The sequence below is a fragment of the Octopus bimaculoides genome, chromosome 1 (genome assembly GCF_046866305.1).
Source record: "Octopus bimaculoides isolate indiv1 chromosome 1, ASM4686630v1, whole genome shotgun sequence".
Lineage (NCBI taxonomy): Eukaryota > Metazoa > Mollusca > Cephalopoda > Octopoda > Octopodidae > Octopus > Octopus bimaculoides.
In genome coordinates, this window is record NC_142928.1 from 52,747,975 (window position 1) to 52,765,217 (window position 17,243).

General features: G+C 36.5%; 1 protein-coding gene across 5 annotated transcripts in view; it reads left to right on the forward strand.

Moving 5' to 3' along the window:
- Window positions 1–17,243, forward strand: part of LOC106873284 (uncharacterized) — a 27,127-nt gene continuing 9,884 nt past the window's right edge. For 2 of the 5 annotated variants that reach the window (XR_001409858.3, XM_052966483.2), the window contains exons 1-8: window positions 1–258; window positions 2,397–2,535; window positions 4,272–4,427; window positions 6,981–7,129; window positions 8,874–8,953; window positions 12,951–13,170; window positions 15,142–15,217; window positions 16,490–16,972. Coding sequence is in view for 3 of the 5 variants with exons in the window: in XM_052966483.2 (XP_052822443.1) it covers window positions 139–258; window positions 2,397–2,535; window positions 4,272–4,427; window positions 6,981–7,129; window positions 8,874–8,953; window positions 12,951–13,170; window positions 15,142–15,217; window positions 16,490–16,972 (1,423 nt within the window). In the remaining 2 variants the exon portion in view is untranslated. Of the gene's footprint in view, window positions 259–2,396; window positions 2,536–3,706; window positions 4,005–4,271; window positions 4,428–6,980; window positions 7,130–8,873; window positions 8,954–12,950; window positions 13,171–15,141; window positions 15,218–16,489; window positions 16,973–17,243 lie in introns of all 5 variants that reach the window. The other 3 variants (XR_016243227.1, XM_052966491.2, XM_089357933.1) reach the window with 2 other exon arrangements.

Genomic DNA, 17,243 nt, shown 5'->3' on the forward strand with positions numbered 1-17,243 from the left:
TGTGTGTTTAGAATAAAGAATATAACTCTGGTCTTTATTCTAAAATAAAATATGCAAGAATATATCTTTTTATCATTCTGTAAACTTTCGTCTCAGAGAATTAAAGGTGTCCTGATATTTCTTTTAGTAATTTAAGCAATGAAGGCTCCCTCCATGAAAAAATGCAAATTATCGTACAAACCGCCCCCTACACTCGCGCCAAAATTAAATATGGCGAGACCTGTCGCTCTGAAGTATGTTGTGAGTTTTACTTCTCAGGTATGAACATATAAAGTTATTTTATATTTACTGTATTCTGTTGTGAATTTTAATGAGATATATATTAATCTCTGTTTATAAAAAATTATTAATTTATATCTGAATAAGTATATATTTTGATAGAAGTGTTTCCTTCAAACTGTTAACGTGCTTGATAACTTGGTTGGTATTAAAGTTATTTTATGGCATTCTTTCGATAATTAGTATCTTAGATGTCGAATGAATGCTCATTTTGTTATTTAAATGAATTATTCACACTTTAATAATTAAAATTCTTTTAATTAGTTGCTTTAAAATATTTGCCACTGAGATATATTGAGTAGAATGTAATTTAAGAACCGTAATAATAATGATAAGGAAAGAATTCCTCGTTAACTAAAATACGTAAACAAAGAGGTACTTGAATGTTTTTAACTAGAAATAAACGAGAAAAACCCTATCAAACCCATTTTAAAAAAATACTTTTTCACTGTTCACTTCCTGTGCATATTCTATATACTGTTCATGCAGTTTTGGTTACTTTTTCTAACGAGTTGTAGCGCACCTGAGCAATGTATACAATAAGTTCATTATTATTATTATTAGTCTTAAAATGATCAGTAAGCCCAAGTATAGGTTAATGAATCAATAGATCTAAAGCATTACACTGTCATGGTATTAGCTGTCAGAAGTGAAAGTAGAAAGATCTGACAAGGAACGTTACTGCTGGTTTGAGTTGATTCTTTGGCTACTGACAGCTAATACCATGACTGGCCGGAGCGAGCTATCTGTCTGTCTGTCTCTATCTATCTATCTATCACTCGAAAGTTATTGGAACAAATTTGACACCTAGATCCATGCGTTTGAAAACACACAGAGTATAAGGGTACTACTAAAGCAAAGTGGTCCCGAACGCGCAGTCGCGCGTGGTCGATCCTATTATTCTTAAACTTCAAACTTCATTTGTTTTCTATTTTGATAAATTCTCTCTGTTGAAAATTATATTTTTATATTTTAAATAATTTGCAATTTCAGAAAATATATTTTTATATTAAATTTGCGTTTTCTAATTTGATAAATTCTACGGACACAAACAGAGGTGAACGAGTGATAGATAGATAGATAGATAGATATAGAGAGAGAGATAGTGAGATAGACAGACAGACAGATAGCTCCGGCTAGTCAGTAGCCAAAGAATCAACTCAAACCAGCAGTAACGTTCCTTGTCAGTTCTACTTTCAATTCTGACAGCTAATACCATGACAGTGCCCCTTCTGTAATCTAATTGACCATTGAATTTCTAATTTTATTTATAAAATTACTAATACCAGATATTTATTAATATCACTTTATGATTTATTGAAAATTTCTTAGGATACTATGGACAATTACCATAGGCTTTTAAAGTCATTTGGATTGTTGTTTTCCTATTGAATAAGTGATATTGTGGTGAAATGAGTGGCTCAAGGCACAGGCATAGTAGACATTGTTGATACCATAAAAGAAAAGTCGAAAAGAAATATAAATTAGAAAGGATGCATTCTTTGAGAAAATTAAATTGAAATTGGAAAAAATAACTAAGAAATCATATGTGCATTTGTATTTGAATCATCTACAAGAATGTGGTTTTGGCTTTCATTTTGTACCATAGTTAAAGTACATTCTTTTTAATACATTTGGCAAGATTATCACTTAGACCTATGAAAACCTTTTGGGGGGGGGGGGAAATTAAATGAACCAGTTACATCATTCCTTAATAAGACCTCAGAATCTCTTAATAATATGCACATTTTGTTTGATTATATTTAGTCTGCAGTAAAGGAGAAGTGGTCATATCTTTTGCAATCCTTTAAAGATAAGATACGAAATCATTATACAGAATACATAAGATTCTTTTGGGAAAACAATAAATTACTGAGTTTGTTCTCAAGATTACTGGAATGGAAGAAAAAGATAAGCAATATCAGCATCTTCTGAAAAGAAATAGCTGTCTTACGAAAATTCGAAATAACCATAAAAAGCTTTCTAGATGCAAGCTTCCTGAATATAACAAAAGAAATAAACATAGGTGTAGTTCTGGTGAAACCATCTGAATGCCAGGAAAAATTAGGAGGCAAAATAAGGTATATAAATAGTATTGTTTTCTTCAATTTCTGCAGGATGAAACCCATTCCGTGCAAAACCTTCTAAAGGATGGATGTTTCAAAAAATGGCTGTCTAATCCCAAAGATAGAACGGGAATAATGGAAGGAGTATTTCAGTTGGATCAAGCATCTGTGATATCGTATTTAGATATTGGTGAGACTATTTTTGGTTCTGGCAATCATTTTTCACCTATTTTAACTGAATAGTTGTATCTGTTTCAATCAATAGGAACAACTTGTGTACAGAATATAATTTAGAAAAATCTGTTCTCTTCACTTCATCCCTTTATCTTCATTGAAATAGTGAAAACTTGGTTCTTAAAACTGGTTTACCTTTCCGACAACAGATCAATTCTGAAAATAAATTGTATGTACTGTGTAAAAATTAAAAGGTCTCTAAAAAAAAAAAAATTTTACAACAATTGCTGGAAGAATTACTTATATAACATTCATCTTCACCATTGAATGTCCATGTTGGCATAAGTTCAACAATAAAACTAGGACAGTGCTTCCTGTATTTGTATCTCTACTAATCATTTGTAACAGAATGTGCATCTTGATAAAAATATTTCCCTTATAGCCATTTAGTATGTTAATTCTGTATTAACACATCTTTTTTTCATTCCCTTTATTTTCTCACATGCATTGTCATCATCATCATCATCGTTTAATGTCTGCTTTCCATGCTAGCATGGGTTGGATGATTTGACTGAGGACTGGTGAAACCGGATGGCAACACCAGGCTCCAATCTGATTTGGCAGTTTCTACAGCTGGATGCCCTTCCTAATGCCAACCACTCAGAGAGTGTAGTGGGTGCTTTTACGTGTCACCCGCGCGAAGGCCAGTCAGGCGGTACTGGCAACGGCCACACTCAAAATGGTGTATTTTATGTGCCACCCACACAAGAGCCAGTCCAGGGGCACTGGCAACGATCTCGCTCAAAAATCCTTACACATGTCACGGGCACAAGTGCCAGAAAGGCGACGCTGGGCACAGGTGCTATCCCGATTTCGCTTGCCCCAATAAGTCTTCGTAAGCTGAGTTTTGTGTCCAATGAAGGAGACGACGTTGGCACGGGTGCCAGTCATAGCTGAGTTTCGTGTCAAATGAAGGAGACGACGTTGGCACGGGTGCATTGTCATTCATTTATTTTCGTTATATTTTTCTATCAAAATTTTGTTCCACATGTTTTTATCCTTACTCAACATACTCAAGTTATGCTCCTAACACAACTGTACAGAATCATATATTCTATTAAATTTCCTATGTTAGTGTAAATTTAAAATGGCACTTTACATACTTTTTATTTTTTGTTACATTGCAGAAACAGAGTAATCTCCATAGATATATTAGGCCTCTCTGAAAACAGCTGGTAATGGATGCTAGCTATCTGTTGATTTCCTGTACTTCTCAGAATTGTGTCATATGGATAGCCTGGTCTTCTGCTTCATTGCATCTTTGTTGGATGTTAAAAAAAAAAAGGCTATTTTGATGAAAAACTAACACAAGCCAAAAATTAACAACCAGCTCAAACTGAATAAATGCTAATAGATGACGAATATAATGACTGACAATACGCACTTCCATCTTGCATACTCATTTCTGCACCTTTATAATACATGGTAATTCCATTACACAAGAATCCAAAATGTCAACAAAATATTTGCTCTCATTCTTAAAATTTTGAAAATAAGTGTTTAGTTTCAAAGTGTTAATTAAATTTTTCCTAAGTTATATTTCAATATCTTATTGTTCTTTTATACCTAATGTTATTACTATTGCTATTACCTATTTTCTACCCACTTACACAGATATAAGAGTTACTGTTGTTTTCCTTCATTAAATTATATGCAAAGCCTCCTTTCACTGCTTTTCTCTCTAATCCTTAGGTTCACATATGTGCTCCAATATAGAAATTCGTGTTGGAAAATCTGATTGGCCTCAGAGTCGTGAGTTTGAACCATTAATACGAAACATCAATTTAATGACCCTATCTGATGTTCAACTTCGTCGTAATGTAAATCACACATCTATGTTCAGTACTAGTAAGTAAAAATTTGACTTTTTAGTTGCTGTGAAGAGTGAGGGATCTAACATTTCATGCTTTGTCTTTTCTTTGAGCAAAGAAGAGAGAAAATTGTGTTGTCACTTTGGTTGTAGACAAATTATTGCTAATTGTCATGTTTTCTCAGATTTTAGATTTTACCCAGTTGATATTCAAGATTTGGTGCTTCATTGTTGTCTTCTGTACTTCAGTGCTCTGATTTCAAATTTTGTTGACTTGAATATAAATATTTTCAGAGTCAAAATAAATAGCATTGTTGTAAAATTGACTTAGTTAAAAGAAATTGTCATTCTAATTGAGTTATGATTTTCACATTACTGATAACATATTCATATTTTGTGTTGCATAACTTTGTATTTGTTTCACATTGAAACTATTTGTGTGCTCTAACAATTCAAATGTAAAGATTTGCCAGAATTACTCAGAATAGCACAGTAAAATGCATTAAAGCTTTGGTGGAAAAAAAAATAGTTGCAACATTTGAATAATTTTAGATAAAATACTAAATTCTAATTGCATGCTTGTATTCTTTGCATTACTACCAGTTTTTTTGTCAATGGAATAAGGATGAAATATATTTGTTTTTTTTTTTACTATTTTACATTCACTTAACCAGGTAAAGTGTAAGTGGAATGTGTTTTTTATTGTTAGATCAGGTGTTTTTTGTTGTTAGGTTTTTCTACAAATCTGTCTACTACTAACAGTGCAATATTCTAGCCAAAAGTACATGAGCCCAGTTTTATATTTTTGCCAGTGCTGCTTGACTGGTCCCATGCTGGTGGCACATAAAAAGCACCATTTGAGCGTGGTCGTTGCCAGTGCTGCCTGACTGGCCCCCGTGCAGGTGGCATATAAAAAAAAGCACCCACTACTCTCGGAGTGATTGACGTTAGGAAGGACATCCAACCATAGAAACCTAGCCAGATCAGATTGGAACCAGGTGCAGCCTCCTGGCTTACCAGTTCTCAGTCAAACCGTCTAACCCATGCCAACATGGAAAGCGGACCTTAAACGATGATGATCATGATGATTGGATCCTAGTGGGTCAAAGTCTTTCTTTTTTAATGTAGTAGAGTATGCTTTGAGAGAGAATTGGCTGCTGCTTTTAGCAGGGCAAACACATAAAAGCCCTGTTATATTTTTACCAAAGGATATATATTTTAGGAAGGCGAAATGCAAGATTGTAATGTTTACGTCTTTCTCAAGAGTATAATTAAAAATGTTACTTTGTGTCAATCAAGACTAGGAAATATTTGACTCATCATAGTAAACAAAAAACTATTCTAGATATTAGAAATGTGGTATATAAGCTGTTTAAGACTAATACATGTTTCTAATTACATTGTAATAAGAATGTTGTAAATATTGCATTAATGAGCTTTTTACTGTATTACATGTAGCTTAGTTTTGAGCTTAACAGTATAAACTGGGTTATTTGATCTTCATTGAGATATCATCAAAGAAAAATATTAAAATAAAATTATCAATGAAGTTTAGGTACATAAATTATGAATATTCCCAGTTGTTGGAGATATTTGAATAAGCATTCTAAAATGAAGAAATAGAATAGTTCTAGATAGTTTCAATCAATATATCCCAATTATTTCTTCCCTGTTCATTTTGCTGGCAATAATACAAGCTTATATGGTGATAGGTGTGGAAACCAGAATGCGTAATGTATGTACGTGGTCCCTCATCTATTATGTTCCCTGTTTAGTCTCCATCTGCTGCCTCTTCAACACTCATCTCTCTAACATTCACCCTTTCTCCTATTCACTCCACCAGGTTGCCTGTGCAAAGTAGGATGGTATTGGATCTTTCCATGCTATTACCATCCTTATCACTCCCTATTTCTCTCACCCATAATTCCTGTGTAATGAAGGCTTGCATCACCTCTGTATGTGATACACCTCACCATTACCTTTCTCTACTGACAGTCATCACATCTCCCCACAAGTCACTCATAATTGACATTCATCACTGTTTTTCTTACTATTAAGCATGTAGCTGACATCACTGCTTCTCTCCCATATTTCGTGTTGTTATTGTGTCTTTTCCATTACTCCCTCCTCACCACCTCACCCTAGTCTTCATGTTCTCTCTTCTTTTACTCTATATAGTTCATCTTCTGTTATCTCTTCTTCCATTCACCCTCTTCGTTCTTGAACAAATGAAGATGAGAGTATTCAGGACTCTTTGGCCTTGCAGGATACTAAGTAACCCTGCAAGTGCTGATCCAGAATAAAACACACCCAGTACACTCTGTAAAGTTGTTGATGCTAGGACGGACACCCACTGCCAAAAGAATTAGAATGTAGGATGGCAGTAGCAGTAGCTTTGGATAAGAACTGACTCAGACTGTGACCCATGCCAAAGCAAACCTAAAATGGTTATGATGTTGGTAAATAATTCAGTTACTTGATAACCTTTAATTTAAAAAGCTAATATAACCTATTTTCCATGCTATGTAAGTTTTTGGTATCTAGCTTATTATATTATACAATATTACCTATTGTATTTTTTTACTTTGTAGAGGATTTTTGTCCTGCAGCTTCTAATGGAGTTTGGGATCGTATTCATGTGATTTGTCGACAGAATTATCGTAAAAATGTCCAGTTTGGTCTCTCTTTCATCAGAATAAAAAATAAACTTGTAGATTCTTCACCACAGTCACCTAAACAAGTAAGAATATTTTTTTAGAGTTCACCATTCTTGGTTAAATAAATTAATATAACAGTTTTATTAAAACTGCAAGTTACAGTTGTTCAAATCTCAGTAAATTTCATAACAAAACTTTTATATATCATCATCATCATCATCATCGTTTAACGTCCGCTTTCCATGCTAGCATGGGTTGGACGATTTGACTGAGGACTGGTGAAACCGGATGGCAACACCAGGCTCCAGTCTGATTTGGCAGAGTTTCTACAGCTGGATGCCCTTCCTAACGCCAACCACTCAGAGAGTGTAGTGGGTGCTTTTACGTGTCACCCGCACGAAAACGGCCACGCTCGAAATTGTGTCTTTTATGTGCCACCCGCACAAGCCAGTCCAGGGGCACTGGCAACGATCTCGCTCGAAAATCCTACAGGAGCCAGTCAGGCGGTACTGGCAACGGCCACGCTCAAAATGGTGCATCTCATGTGCCACCCGCACAAGAACCAGTCCAGGGGCACTGGCAACGATCTTACTTGGCTTGCCGGGTCTTCTCACGCACAGCCCATTTCCAAAGGTCTCGGTCCGTAGTCATCGCCTCGGTGAGGCCCAATGTACGAAGGTCTTGCCTCACCACCTCAGCCCAGGTCTTCCTGGGCCTACCTCTTCCACGGGTTCCCTCAACTGTTAGGGTGTGGCACTTTTTCACGCAGCTATCCTCCTCCATTCTCACCACATGTCCATATATATATATATATATAACCCATGCCAGCATGGAAAACATATTAAATGATGATGTTGATGATATATATACATCATCATTTTCCATGGGTTGGGTGGATTGACAGGAGCTGACCAAGATCCATTTATCTGTTTTGGCATAGTTTCTATGGCTGGATGCCCTTCCTAATTGCCAGCCACTTTACAGAGTGTGTTGGGGGGGTGTTTCTTACATGGTACTGGCACTACAAGACAAAGACCTGTCACCTGGGAGAGGGAGTGGGGGCATGACCATAAAGGACTTGCCTGTGTATATGGATGACCTGCTAATTTCAGCTGTGTATATCCATAAGTGGTAAATTTCTAGAATTATGTATAGTACACATAATTCTAAGTTCTTAGATTAAAATGGCTTTGTTTTTTTTTTGGTGATGCGTAAAAAAGTTGATTTGTTTGATTCTATTAATGGTAAGTGTTGATTTAGAGTTCAACCAATACAATGCCCTTTATTGCAGCCAACCTGTTCAGAACATTTAGATAAGAGAAATTACTACAGATTTATTGTTCTCTTTAATATAAGCAATTTCACTCCTGTTTTCAATTTTGTCATACATAATACAATATTTTCATAACCGTGTACCATCATTGGAAGCAAAATCTTGTATAGCAAGTAAATCTATCAAAACACTTCTGAGCTGTATATAAGTTTTACATCTATTTCTCCATGCAATTGCTTTTCATAACTGGATAGCCTCCTTGCTACTAGCCATTCACCAGTTAAGTGAGGATGGGATTTTTCCTCAATCAAACTCTGACGAAGTTGTTTCCTGTTCCTGAACATAAATTATTTGTATTAATGTTTGTTTAACACAACTATGTGGTCAATAGTCCAGTGGTTTGTTTTCAAAGTCACTGTACATCAATGGGCATCCTTTCTTGAAAGCTTAAGTTCCAATTCACCAACTAAATATATTAATGAAATCTCAGTGATATTTTGTAGTTGAAAAGCCATAGGTTGTTATTGATCTTTTTATTTTTATTCATTCTTCAGACTGTTGAAAAGGATATATCAAAGAAAATATCGAATGAAATGATTCAGCAGCATTTTTTCAAAAACAAGCAGCCTTCTGTGTAAGTTATTTTATAAATTTTTTTACAAACTTTTCTATATTAGAATGGGTTGGGTAGGTGTACAAATTAAAACATTTATTTGAATTGTTGGAATAGCATTTTTGAGAAAATTTAATAGTGAACATCATAAATTCTAATCTAGAGTCATATTTGCTAATTTGTGCCAGCAGAGGACTATAAATGTTAACACATGATGCTATGAAAGTGCACAATTAAGCCTTATAATTAAAATTGCATTGTAATTACATTAGGCTTTGCATATATTTATTACTGATTTTTCAAATAAGGACTTGAACAGTTCCAAAGTATTTAGTTTTTGTGCAATTATTATCATCATCATTGTTTGTTGGTGTATGTTTGAACAATCCTGTTCCAGCACAGTAGTTGTCCGTCTTCCATGCCATATGTTTAGAGAAAAAAATTTAAGATCCCTTCGCTCAATCCAACTCTCCTTCTCTTTCACACTCATTTATTGTCATTACCTCCGTCAAGGAAGGAGGTTATGTTTTCATCGGCATTGGTTTGTCCGTCTGTCTGTCTGTATGCAAAATAACTTAAAAAGTTGTGAACGGTATTTGATGAAACTTGCAGGAAAAGTTGGTAATGACACAAGGAACAGATGATGAAATTTTGGTAGTGATCCGGGAATTTTTATGGATTCTTGAAAGATTTTTCATTTGTTATATCTACTTTACATGAAGTATTAGTTACGTTCTTTGATTATCTCTCTTGAAAACACGTTCATCATTTCCACGCAACTTATGGTGGAGTTGCTGATTCCAAAGTTTATTTTGATTTCTCTATTAGTAATTTTACTTGCGTATCTATCTTCAAATGAACTGCTTGGCGGAGGATGACATTGAATGGGCTATGGTTCCCCAGAGCTGACTGTGTATCTCTTCCAGGTGCTATTAGATTAGACATGGCCTGAGTCAACTTCAGCTGAAACTTATCTAAGTAATCTAATCTATGCTGTAACCTTTTAATCAAAGCATGACAACGTGGGTAGAGGCTGATATCTTAACATTTCTGATGGTCTTAAGTATAAAAAAAAATTATTAAAGATTTATATAGAACTACATTCAGAGTATGTCTATAAGCTACTGTGTTTAGACCTGGTTTCTATCCTCAGACTGTTCCGTTTTGTAGATTTTTTTTTTCTTTTTAATAAAGCACTCTGAAATTAGAAAAATCAAAAATCTGCAACAATCTCGGTCCCATGAGTATTGGATAATGGATTTTCAACAGTGTAAAGAAACTGATTGTGGTGATCGTAGTTTTGACGGTGATTGTGGTGAAAGCAGAGACAGTGTTGATGATGACAATGGTCGAGATAAGTATGTGAGGAGGATAAAATAGTATCGGTGATTATAATGGCGACAGGAGCGGTGTGATGGTGGTAATAGTGGTGTTGATGATAGTGTTAGTTGTGTGATGGTGGTATTGTAGTGGTTATACTGGTTGTGGTGAAAGTGACTGTCAAGATAACCGTCATGATAACATTGTATGTGGTTGAAGTGGAAGCAATGACAATGCTGCTGATGATGTTGGTGGTTGTGGTGGTGGTGATAGTGGTAGGATAGTTGTGGTGGTCGTCATCCCAGTCCTGTGTACCTGCCGCCACTCCCGATAATATCTGTCTCTGTCTATATGTATGTATGTATGTATCTATCTATCTATCTGTAAAATGCTTGGTGGAGGTCTGCACTCTCCGAGTGCTTTTCTAGTTTATTCATTCATTCATTTAATTTTGTCACAGTTTGGCTAACCGAAAACTGTTGGTTATAGCTCTAGTTAAGAATTCAAATGCCCAGTTCTCTCTCATTATTATCATTGATATTTTCTCACACTGGCAGCCCGAGTTTTTGCTGTTTTGTGGTGCCCCTGCCACCTGTATCGGAAGTCTCTATCCTCTGACCTCTATCAGATGTCTCTCCCATGAACACCTCCAAAGGCTTATTATTCCCCCGTCCCTACTTAGGGTTTATCTCCTATGTAATGTAGTGGTTATGTAGCACATACAATGATGATGTAGTGTATGCAGGTTGAAGGCTATTGTATGTTTATGAGTTCTGTCAGGTACATGACACTGCTGGCGTGTCGGCTATAACCTAGTCACCCATATAGTCAACCAGGTGATACATGAATGAGTCATACCCAATGACTGGTGTAGCAGCACCATAGTCAAGTGCTACAAAGGTAAAGGTGATGCATTATATAGGAATAATTACAGAGGTATCAAGTTGTGAGATCAGATAATGAAAGTCATGGAGAGGGTCATAGCCAACTAATTAGGGAGAGAGTCAGTTTAGACAAGATGCAGTTTGGGTTTGTGCCAGGGAAAAGCACCACTGATGCTATATTTCTTGTAAGACAGCTGCAGGATACCTAGCCAATGATAAACCTCTGTACCTGGCTTTTGTTGACATGGAGAAAGTCTTTGACATGGTCCCCCGATCCCTTATCTGGTGGTCAATGTGGAAACTAGGCATAGATGAGTGGTTAGTGAGAGCTGTACAAGCTATGTACAGGGATGCTGTCGGTAAGGTGAGGGTTGGCAACGAGTACAGTGAAGAATTCCGGGTAAGGGTCCACTAAGGATCAATCCTCAGCCTCCTCTTATTCATCATCGTCCTCAAGGCAATAACAGAGGAATTCAAGACAGGATGCCCCTGGGAACTTTTCTATGCTGATGACCTTCCGTTACCTAGGTGACCAAGTCAGTTGATGGGGTGCATGCTCTGAAAGTGCAGCTGCTAGAATAAGAATAGCCTGGGCAAAGTTCAGAGAGCTCCTACTTCTGCTGGTGACAAAGGGCCTCTCACTGAGAGTAAAAGGTAGACTGTATGATGCATGTGTGCGAACAGCCATGCTACATGGCAGTGAAACATGGGCCGTGACTAAGCTAGTATGCTCCACTGGATGTGTAATGTCAGTGTGCATGTTGGACATAAGAAGCATCAAATGTGGTGTGCAAGAGAGACGACTGCACTGGTATGGTCATGTGTTGCATATGGATGAGGACTGCTGTGTGAAAAAGTGCCACATCCTAGCAGTTGAGGGAACCTGTGGAAGAGGTAGACCCAGGAAAACCTGGGATGAGGTGGTGAAGCACGATCTTTGTATGTTGGGCCTCATGGAGGCGATGACAAGTGACTGAGACCTTTGGAGATATGCTGTGCTTGAGAAGACCTGGAAAGCCAAGTGAGACTGTAACCGTGGCCTATGCCAGTGCAGCATAACTGGCTCATTTAAGAGTACTTTTCAGTCATTGGGCAATAAACTGCACTTGCGAAGACCTGTTGAGTCAAGTAAAGTTATTGTGGCCGATGACAGTACCGCCTGATTGGCACCCATACTGGTGGCACATAAAAAGTACCATTCGAGTGTGATCATTGCCAGTGGCACGTAAAAAGCACCATTCAAGTGTAGTCGATGCCAGTGCATATAAAAAAAGCCACCCACTACTCACGGAGTGGTTGACGTTAGGAAGAACATCCAACCATAGAAACCTAGCCAGATCAGATTGGAGCCTGGTGTAGCCTTCTGGCTTGCCAGCCCTCAGTCAAACCGTGCAACCCATGCCAGCATGGAAACAACGACGATGATGATGATGATGATGAGGTACTAAAGAAGTTGTCTGCTAAGGTTAACCTCTCTGGTGCAGGTAGAAAAGGATTTGTCTGTTTTAAATTCATTTTCTCATGCTTGCATGGCTGTAGTGAACTTCACAGATTAGAATATTTACTTATTGTTTGTGGAGGAAAAATTTTTATAGCTGAATGCTCTCTGTATCTACTGAATCATGAAATAAGAGAAATTTATTGTCATTCGGGCATGTTGGGTAATGTATCTTGTCTAACATCATGAAACAATATAAGCAACATAGTTTGAGCAGTCTATTAGCATCAAAGTAAATATGTTATCTAATTAGAAGCCTAATTAAAATTTTCTTCTATTAGAAACATAATTAAACTTATTTGTTCTTTCTTTGCAGATCTGAAAATGAAAAACTTAAAGCCCAATTATTGAAATTATCAACCTGTGGAGAGGGTGGGCTTGAGTCAGTACAAGGATTATCTCGACCTGCTCAAATGTTGCTTGCTGCTAAAGAAAATGTTGGGAAATATTCTCCTGAGACTCGATACAAATCTGGTGGAAAAACTAAAAACGATGTGTTATTTTCAGAAACAGCTGCTCAAAGACAGAATTTAACGGTATGTGTTGAGTAAAGCTGACTGCTAGCAAAATCAGTAGAGTATCAGATAAAATGATACTAACAGTATCTCAGACCAGTTAGACACTATTTCCAGATGTTGACTGAATACATATAGATATTGTTTCAAATTTTAACACAAAACCAACAATTTCAGAGATGGGAAGAGTTAATTACATTGACCTTAGTGTTCAACTGATACTTATTTTATTGACCCTGAAAGGAAGAGACACAGTCAACTTTGGTGGAATTTGAACTCAGAATATAAAGACAGACGTAATGTCTCTAAGCATTTTGCCTGACGTGCTACTGATTTTGCCAGCTCACCACTTTAAGATATGCTTGAATATTAATAACAGTATCTTGTAAATATAACAGTTACTTCCATTCATTCTAAATTCAAATTCTGTTAAAGTTGACATGGTTTCTCATCCTTCTGAGGTTGATAACTGTCAGTCTAACACTCAAGTAGTAAATTGGCAGAGTTGTTTAAGTGTTGGATAGAAATGTTTTATGATAATTGTCTATTTTCCCTGCTCTCTGAATTTAAGTTCACTTTGCCTTTCATTGTTTCACGGTAAACGTACGTCCAGGACTGGATTGGTGGAATTATGGTTTCTGTTATGTTATTGAATAGCTTTCTTACTATATAAAGATAGTCTTTGATTACTTTGGAATTATAACAAGTTCAGTTCTGCCTAGGGATTTTGAATTGCATCGATAGTCAGGCTCTATCACTAAAATGGGACTGCATTTAATTATAGAAGCTATAAAAGGTAGGAATGCAGTTACTGCAATCAAGTGATGATGATGACTAGGGTCAGATTATCAGCTATTTTCTCCCCAAATTTATGATATTGTGCCTATGTTAATTATGTTGTCTGTGTGTAATAGCAGCAGCTGTATTCTGTTTTGAGCTTTACTGCAGCCTTGTAGAGTATCAGCAACTGTAAGATGCTGAAATATTTTCTGGTCCTGAAGAGAAGTGTTAGTCTTTGGGACATGATTCTAGTTTATCTCTTCAAACTTAATTTTTCATTGACTCGAATTCAGTATTGCAAACCAGAAAGTTCAGTTGTTACTTCTAATGAAGAGCTTACTTTACCAAACCACCTGTTGTTGGCACTCCGTCGCTTACGACGTTGAGGGTTCTAGTTGATCCGATCAACGGAACAGCCTGCTCGTGAAATTAACGTGCAAGTGGCTGAGCACTCCACAGACACGTGTACCCTTAACATAGTTCTTGGGGATATTCAGCGTGACACAGTGTGACAAGGCTGACCCTTTGAATTACAGGCACAACAGAAACAGGAAGTAAGAGTGAGAGAAAGTTGTGGTGGAAGAGTACAGCAGGGTTCGCCACCATCCCCTGCCGGAGCCTCGTGGAGCTTTAGGTGTTTTTGCTCAATAAACACTCACAATGCCCGGCCTGGGAATCGAAACCGTGATCCTATGACCGCGAGTCCGCTGCCCTAACCACTGGGCCATTGCGCCTCCACCAACCAAAGCACCTATTTACAGTTCAACCAGTATGTGGCTTTTATGTTGTAGTTCAACCAGTTCAAAATAGTGACCAAATTTTCCTCAGATCATATCCTTCTATCTTGAAAAAGGATGGGGACATTGGAAAGGATAATGAAGTCTGATTTACACCATAACTAAAAAAAAGAAAAAAAAGGATGGTTACAATTAGAATATCTTTGATCACAGATCTGCTCAATCAAATGCAGTTTGTTACTAACATCAGTCTATTTACATTTAATTGAACCAACATGAGTTATGTATTAGCCATGGGTCATAGCACTGCACCAATAAGGAATGAATTGTCATTCTTTTAGTCATAAGCCAGCACTCTCAATTTAGTCACCTGTAATTCATAGAAATATAAAATATTTTCTATGAATGCACTACCTGTATTTTATCCTTTTTTTAGTGCATTCTAAACATTTTTTTTTCACATCTTGTATTTCAGATAGAAGAAGAAATGGATTTATTTATATCAAAGTTAAAAATTAACAAGAAACAATTACATTCTGTCACCATAGCTGGTAAGTACTTTTTAGGTTGTTATGAAGGTTATTTATGCTTATAATCATCATCATTATCATTTAGCGTCTGCTTCCCATGCTGGCATGAGTTAGATGGTTTGACCAAAACTGGTAAGCTGCAGGGCTGCACCAGGTTCCAATCTGATTTGGCATGGTTTCTACGGTTGGATGCCCTTCCTACTTCCAACCACTCCACGAGTGTACTGGGTGCTTTTTAAATGACACTGGCATCAGCCGCGATTTAACTTGGCTTGATGGGTCTTCTCAAGCACATAAAATTGCCAAAGGTCTGGACATTATCATTTCTTGTAGCAGCCCACTATTAGAAACACAAAAGTTATGTACACATTATTTTATATTTAATTTTATAACAAAGTCCCTAGTCTTGTAGTCAATAGAACATTTGTATCCATCTTTCTTCCGCTATCTTTTATCCTCTCTCATTTTGCTCGCCTTGTCTTTATTCCTCAGATGGAATCATGACTATAAGAACTATCATATGATACTCTGAATCATGAGGAATTAAATACTTTTGTAGTTATTCTGTGAGTTTCTAACTCACAACTAACCAGTGAGAATATATGTTATGATAAACAACTTATCACACAGTATATGCAATCCTTGACCCACTTCACCTCTGAAAGTTTTTCAGGTTTTCTTTCCCAAAGAAACAATGTTGTTCATTCAATATTAGTGAGTTTGGACGTTTTTTGGTTCTTCTGAGAACTGCAAGAAATAATTGTGCATTTAATAATCACTTTGTCATAAGAATGTAAACTGAGTGTTCAGTGAAATAGCTTTGTGTGTTCATTTTATGATGACCAAAGTAGAGCTAATCTATTAGCTCTACTATGGTCATCATGTGATGACCAAGTAGAGCTAAATTTATTGTAAGAAACTCACAAGAAATAACTCAAAAACAAGGCTGTTTATTATCTTGTACATTCTAACACTACTCTCACAGTCTTATCTTCAGTGCTTTTTATTTTTGTTACTGAATATTTAGTGAGTACCAAAGACTAAGTACTTAACAAGGCAAGTTCATAAAGTGGTTTTGAGAGCAATTGTAACCAATTCACTTCAAAAAGGCATGGATGTAACAACTTGTCATTTCTCTTTTCTTGTAGATCTGGGACATTGTGCTTGAACTAAAGAAATCTGTATTATAGCTTAATTTCAGAATAACTTCAATGTTTCTATCACTGATATTTTATTGATGATGATAATTTTGTGTTTCTGGTAAGCTACTTTATGCTTCTTTTGTATCCTCAGATCTACGACACCAGTTTGAAAAGAAGAAGCGGAAATTGACTGTTGAAGAGCGAAACACTTATGCAACCAAAGTCACTGACCATATCAATAGTGTATTTTCTTTGAGGGACTTGCATAAAAAGGAGAAGGTAATTGACCAGGAGGAGGAAGTACAGCAGTCCAAGAGGCTTAAAATTGAACACAGGAACCATAACACAAGCAATAACTTGCCATTGCCTTCAGCTGCTTCAACATCAAAAAATAATTATTCCAATTTGCAACATAAAGCAACAAACTTAATTGAGACAAAAGAAACTCAAGAAGGCTCAGGTGATTTTCAGTTATTGATGGATATGCCTGAAGATTTACCAAAGACCATTAATACTAAGAATCAGAACTTAAATACATCTGTTAATAATTTTGAACCTTTGCTTCAAAATACCAACTTTTTAAATTCTAGTGAAATATCATCTGGTAAATTAGAAGCAATGACTATTAAAAAGGGTAAGTTCAAACCAAACCACAGCATGTTCAAAGTAGTAATATGCTTAAAAGTGAAGTTTCTAAGCAAAAAGAAAAGTGTTTGACAACTGATGAAAAGATCATCATCATCGTTTAACGTCAGCTTTCTATGCTAGCATGGGTTGGACGATTTGACTGAGGACTGGTGAAACCAGATGGCTGCACCAGGCTCCAATCTGATCTGGCAGAGTTTCTACAGCTGGATGCCCTTCCTAACACCAACCACTCCAAGAGTGTAGTGGGTGCTTTTGCG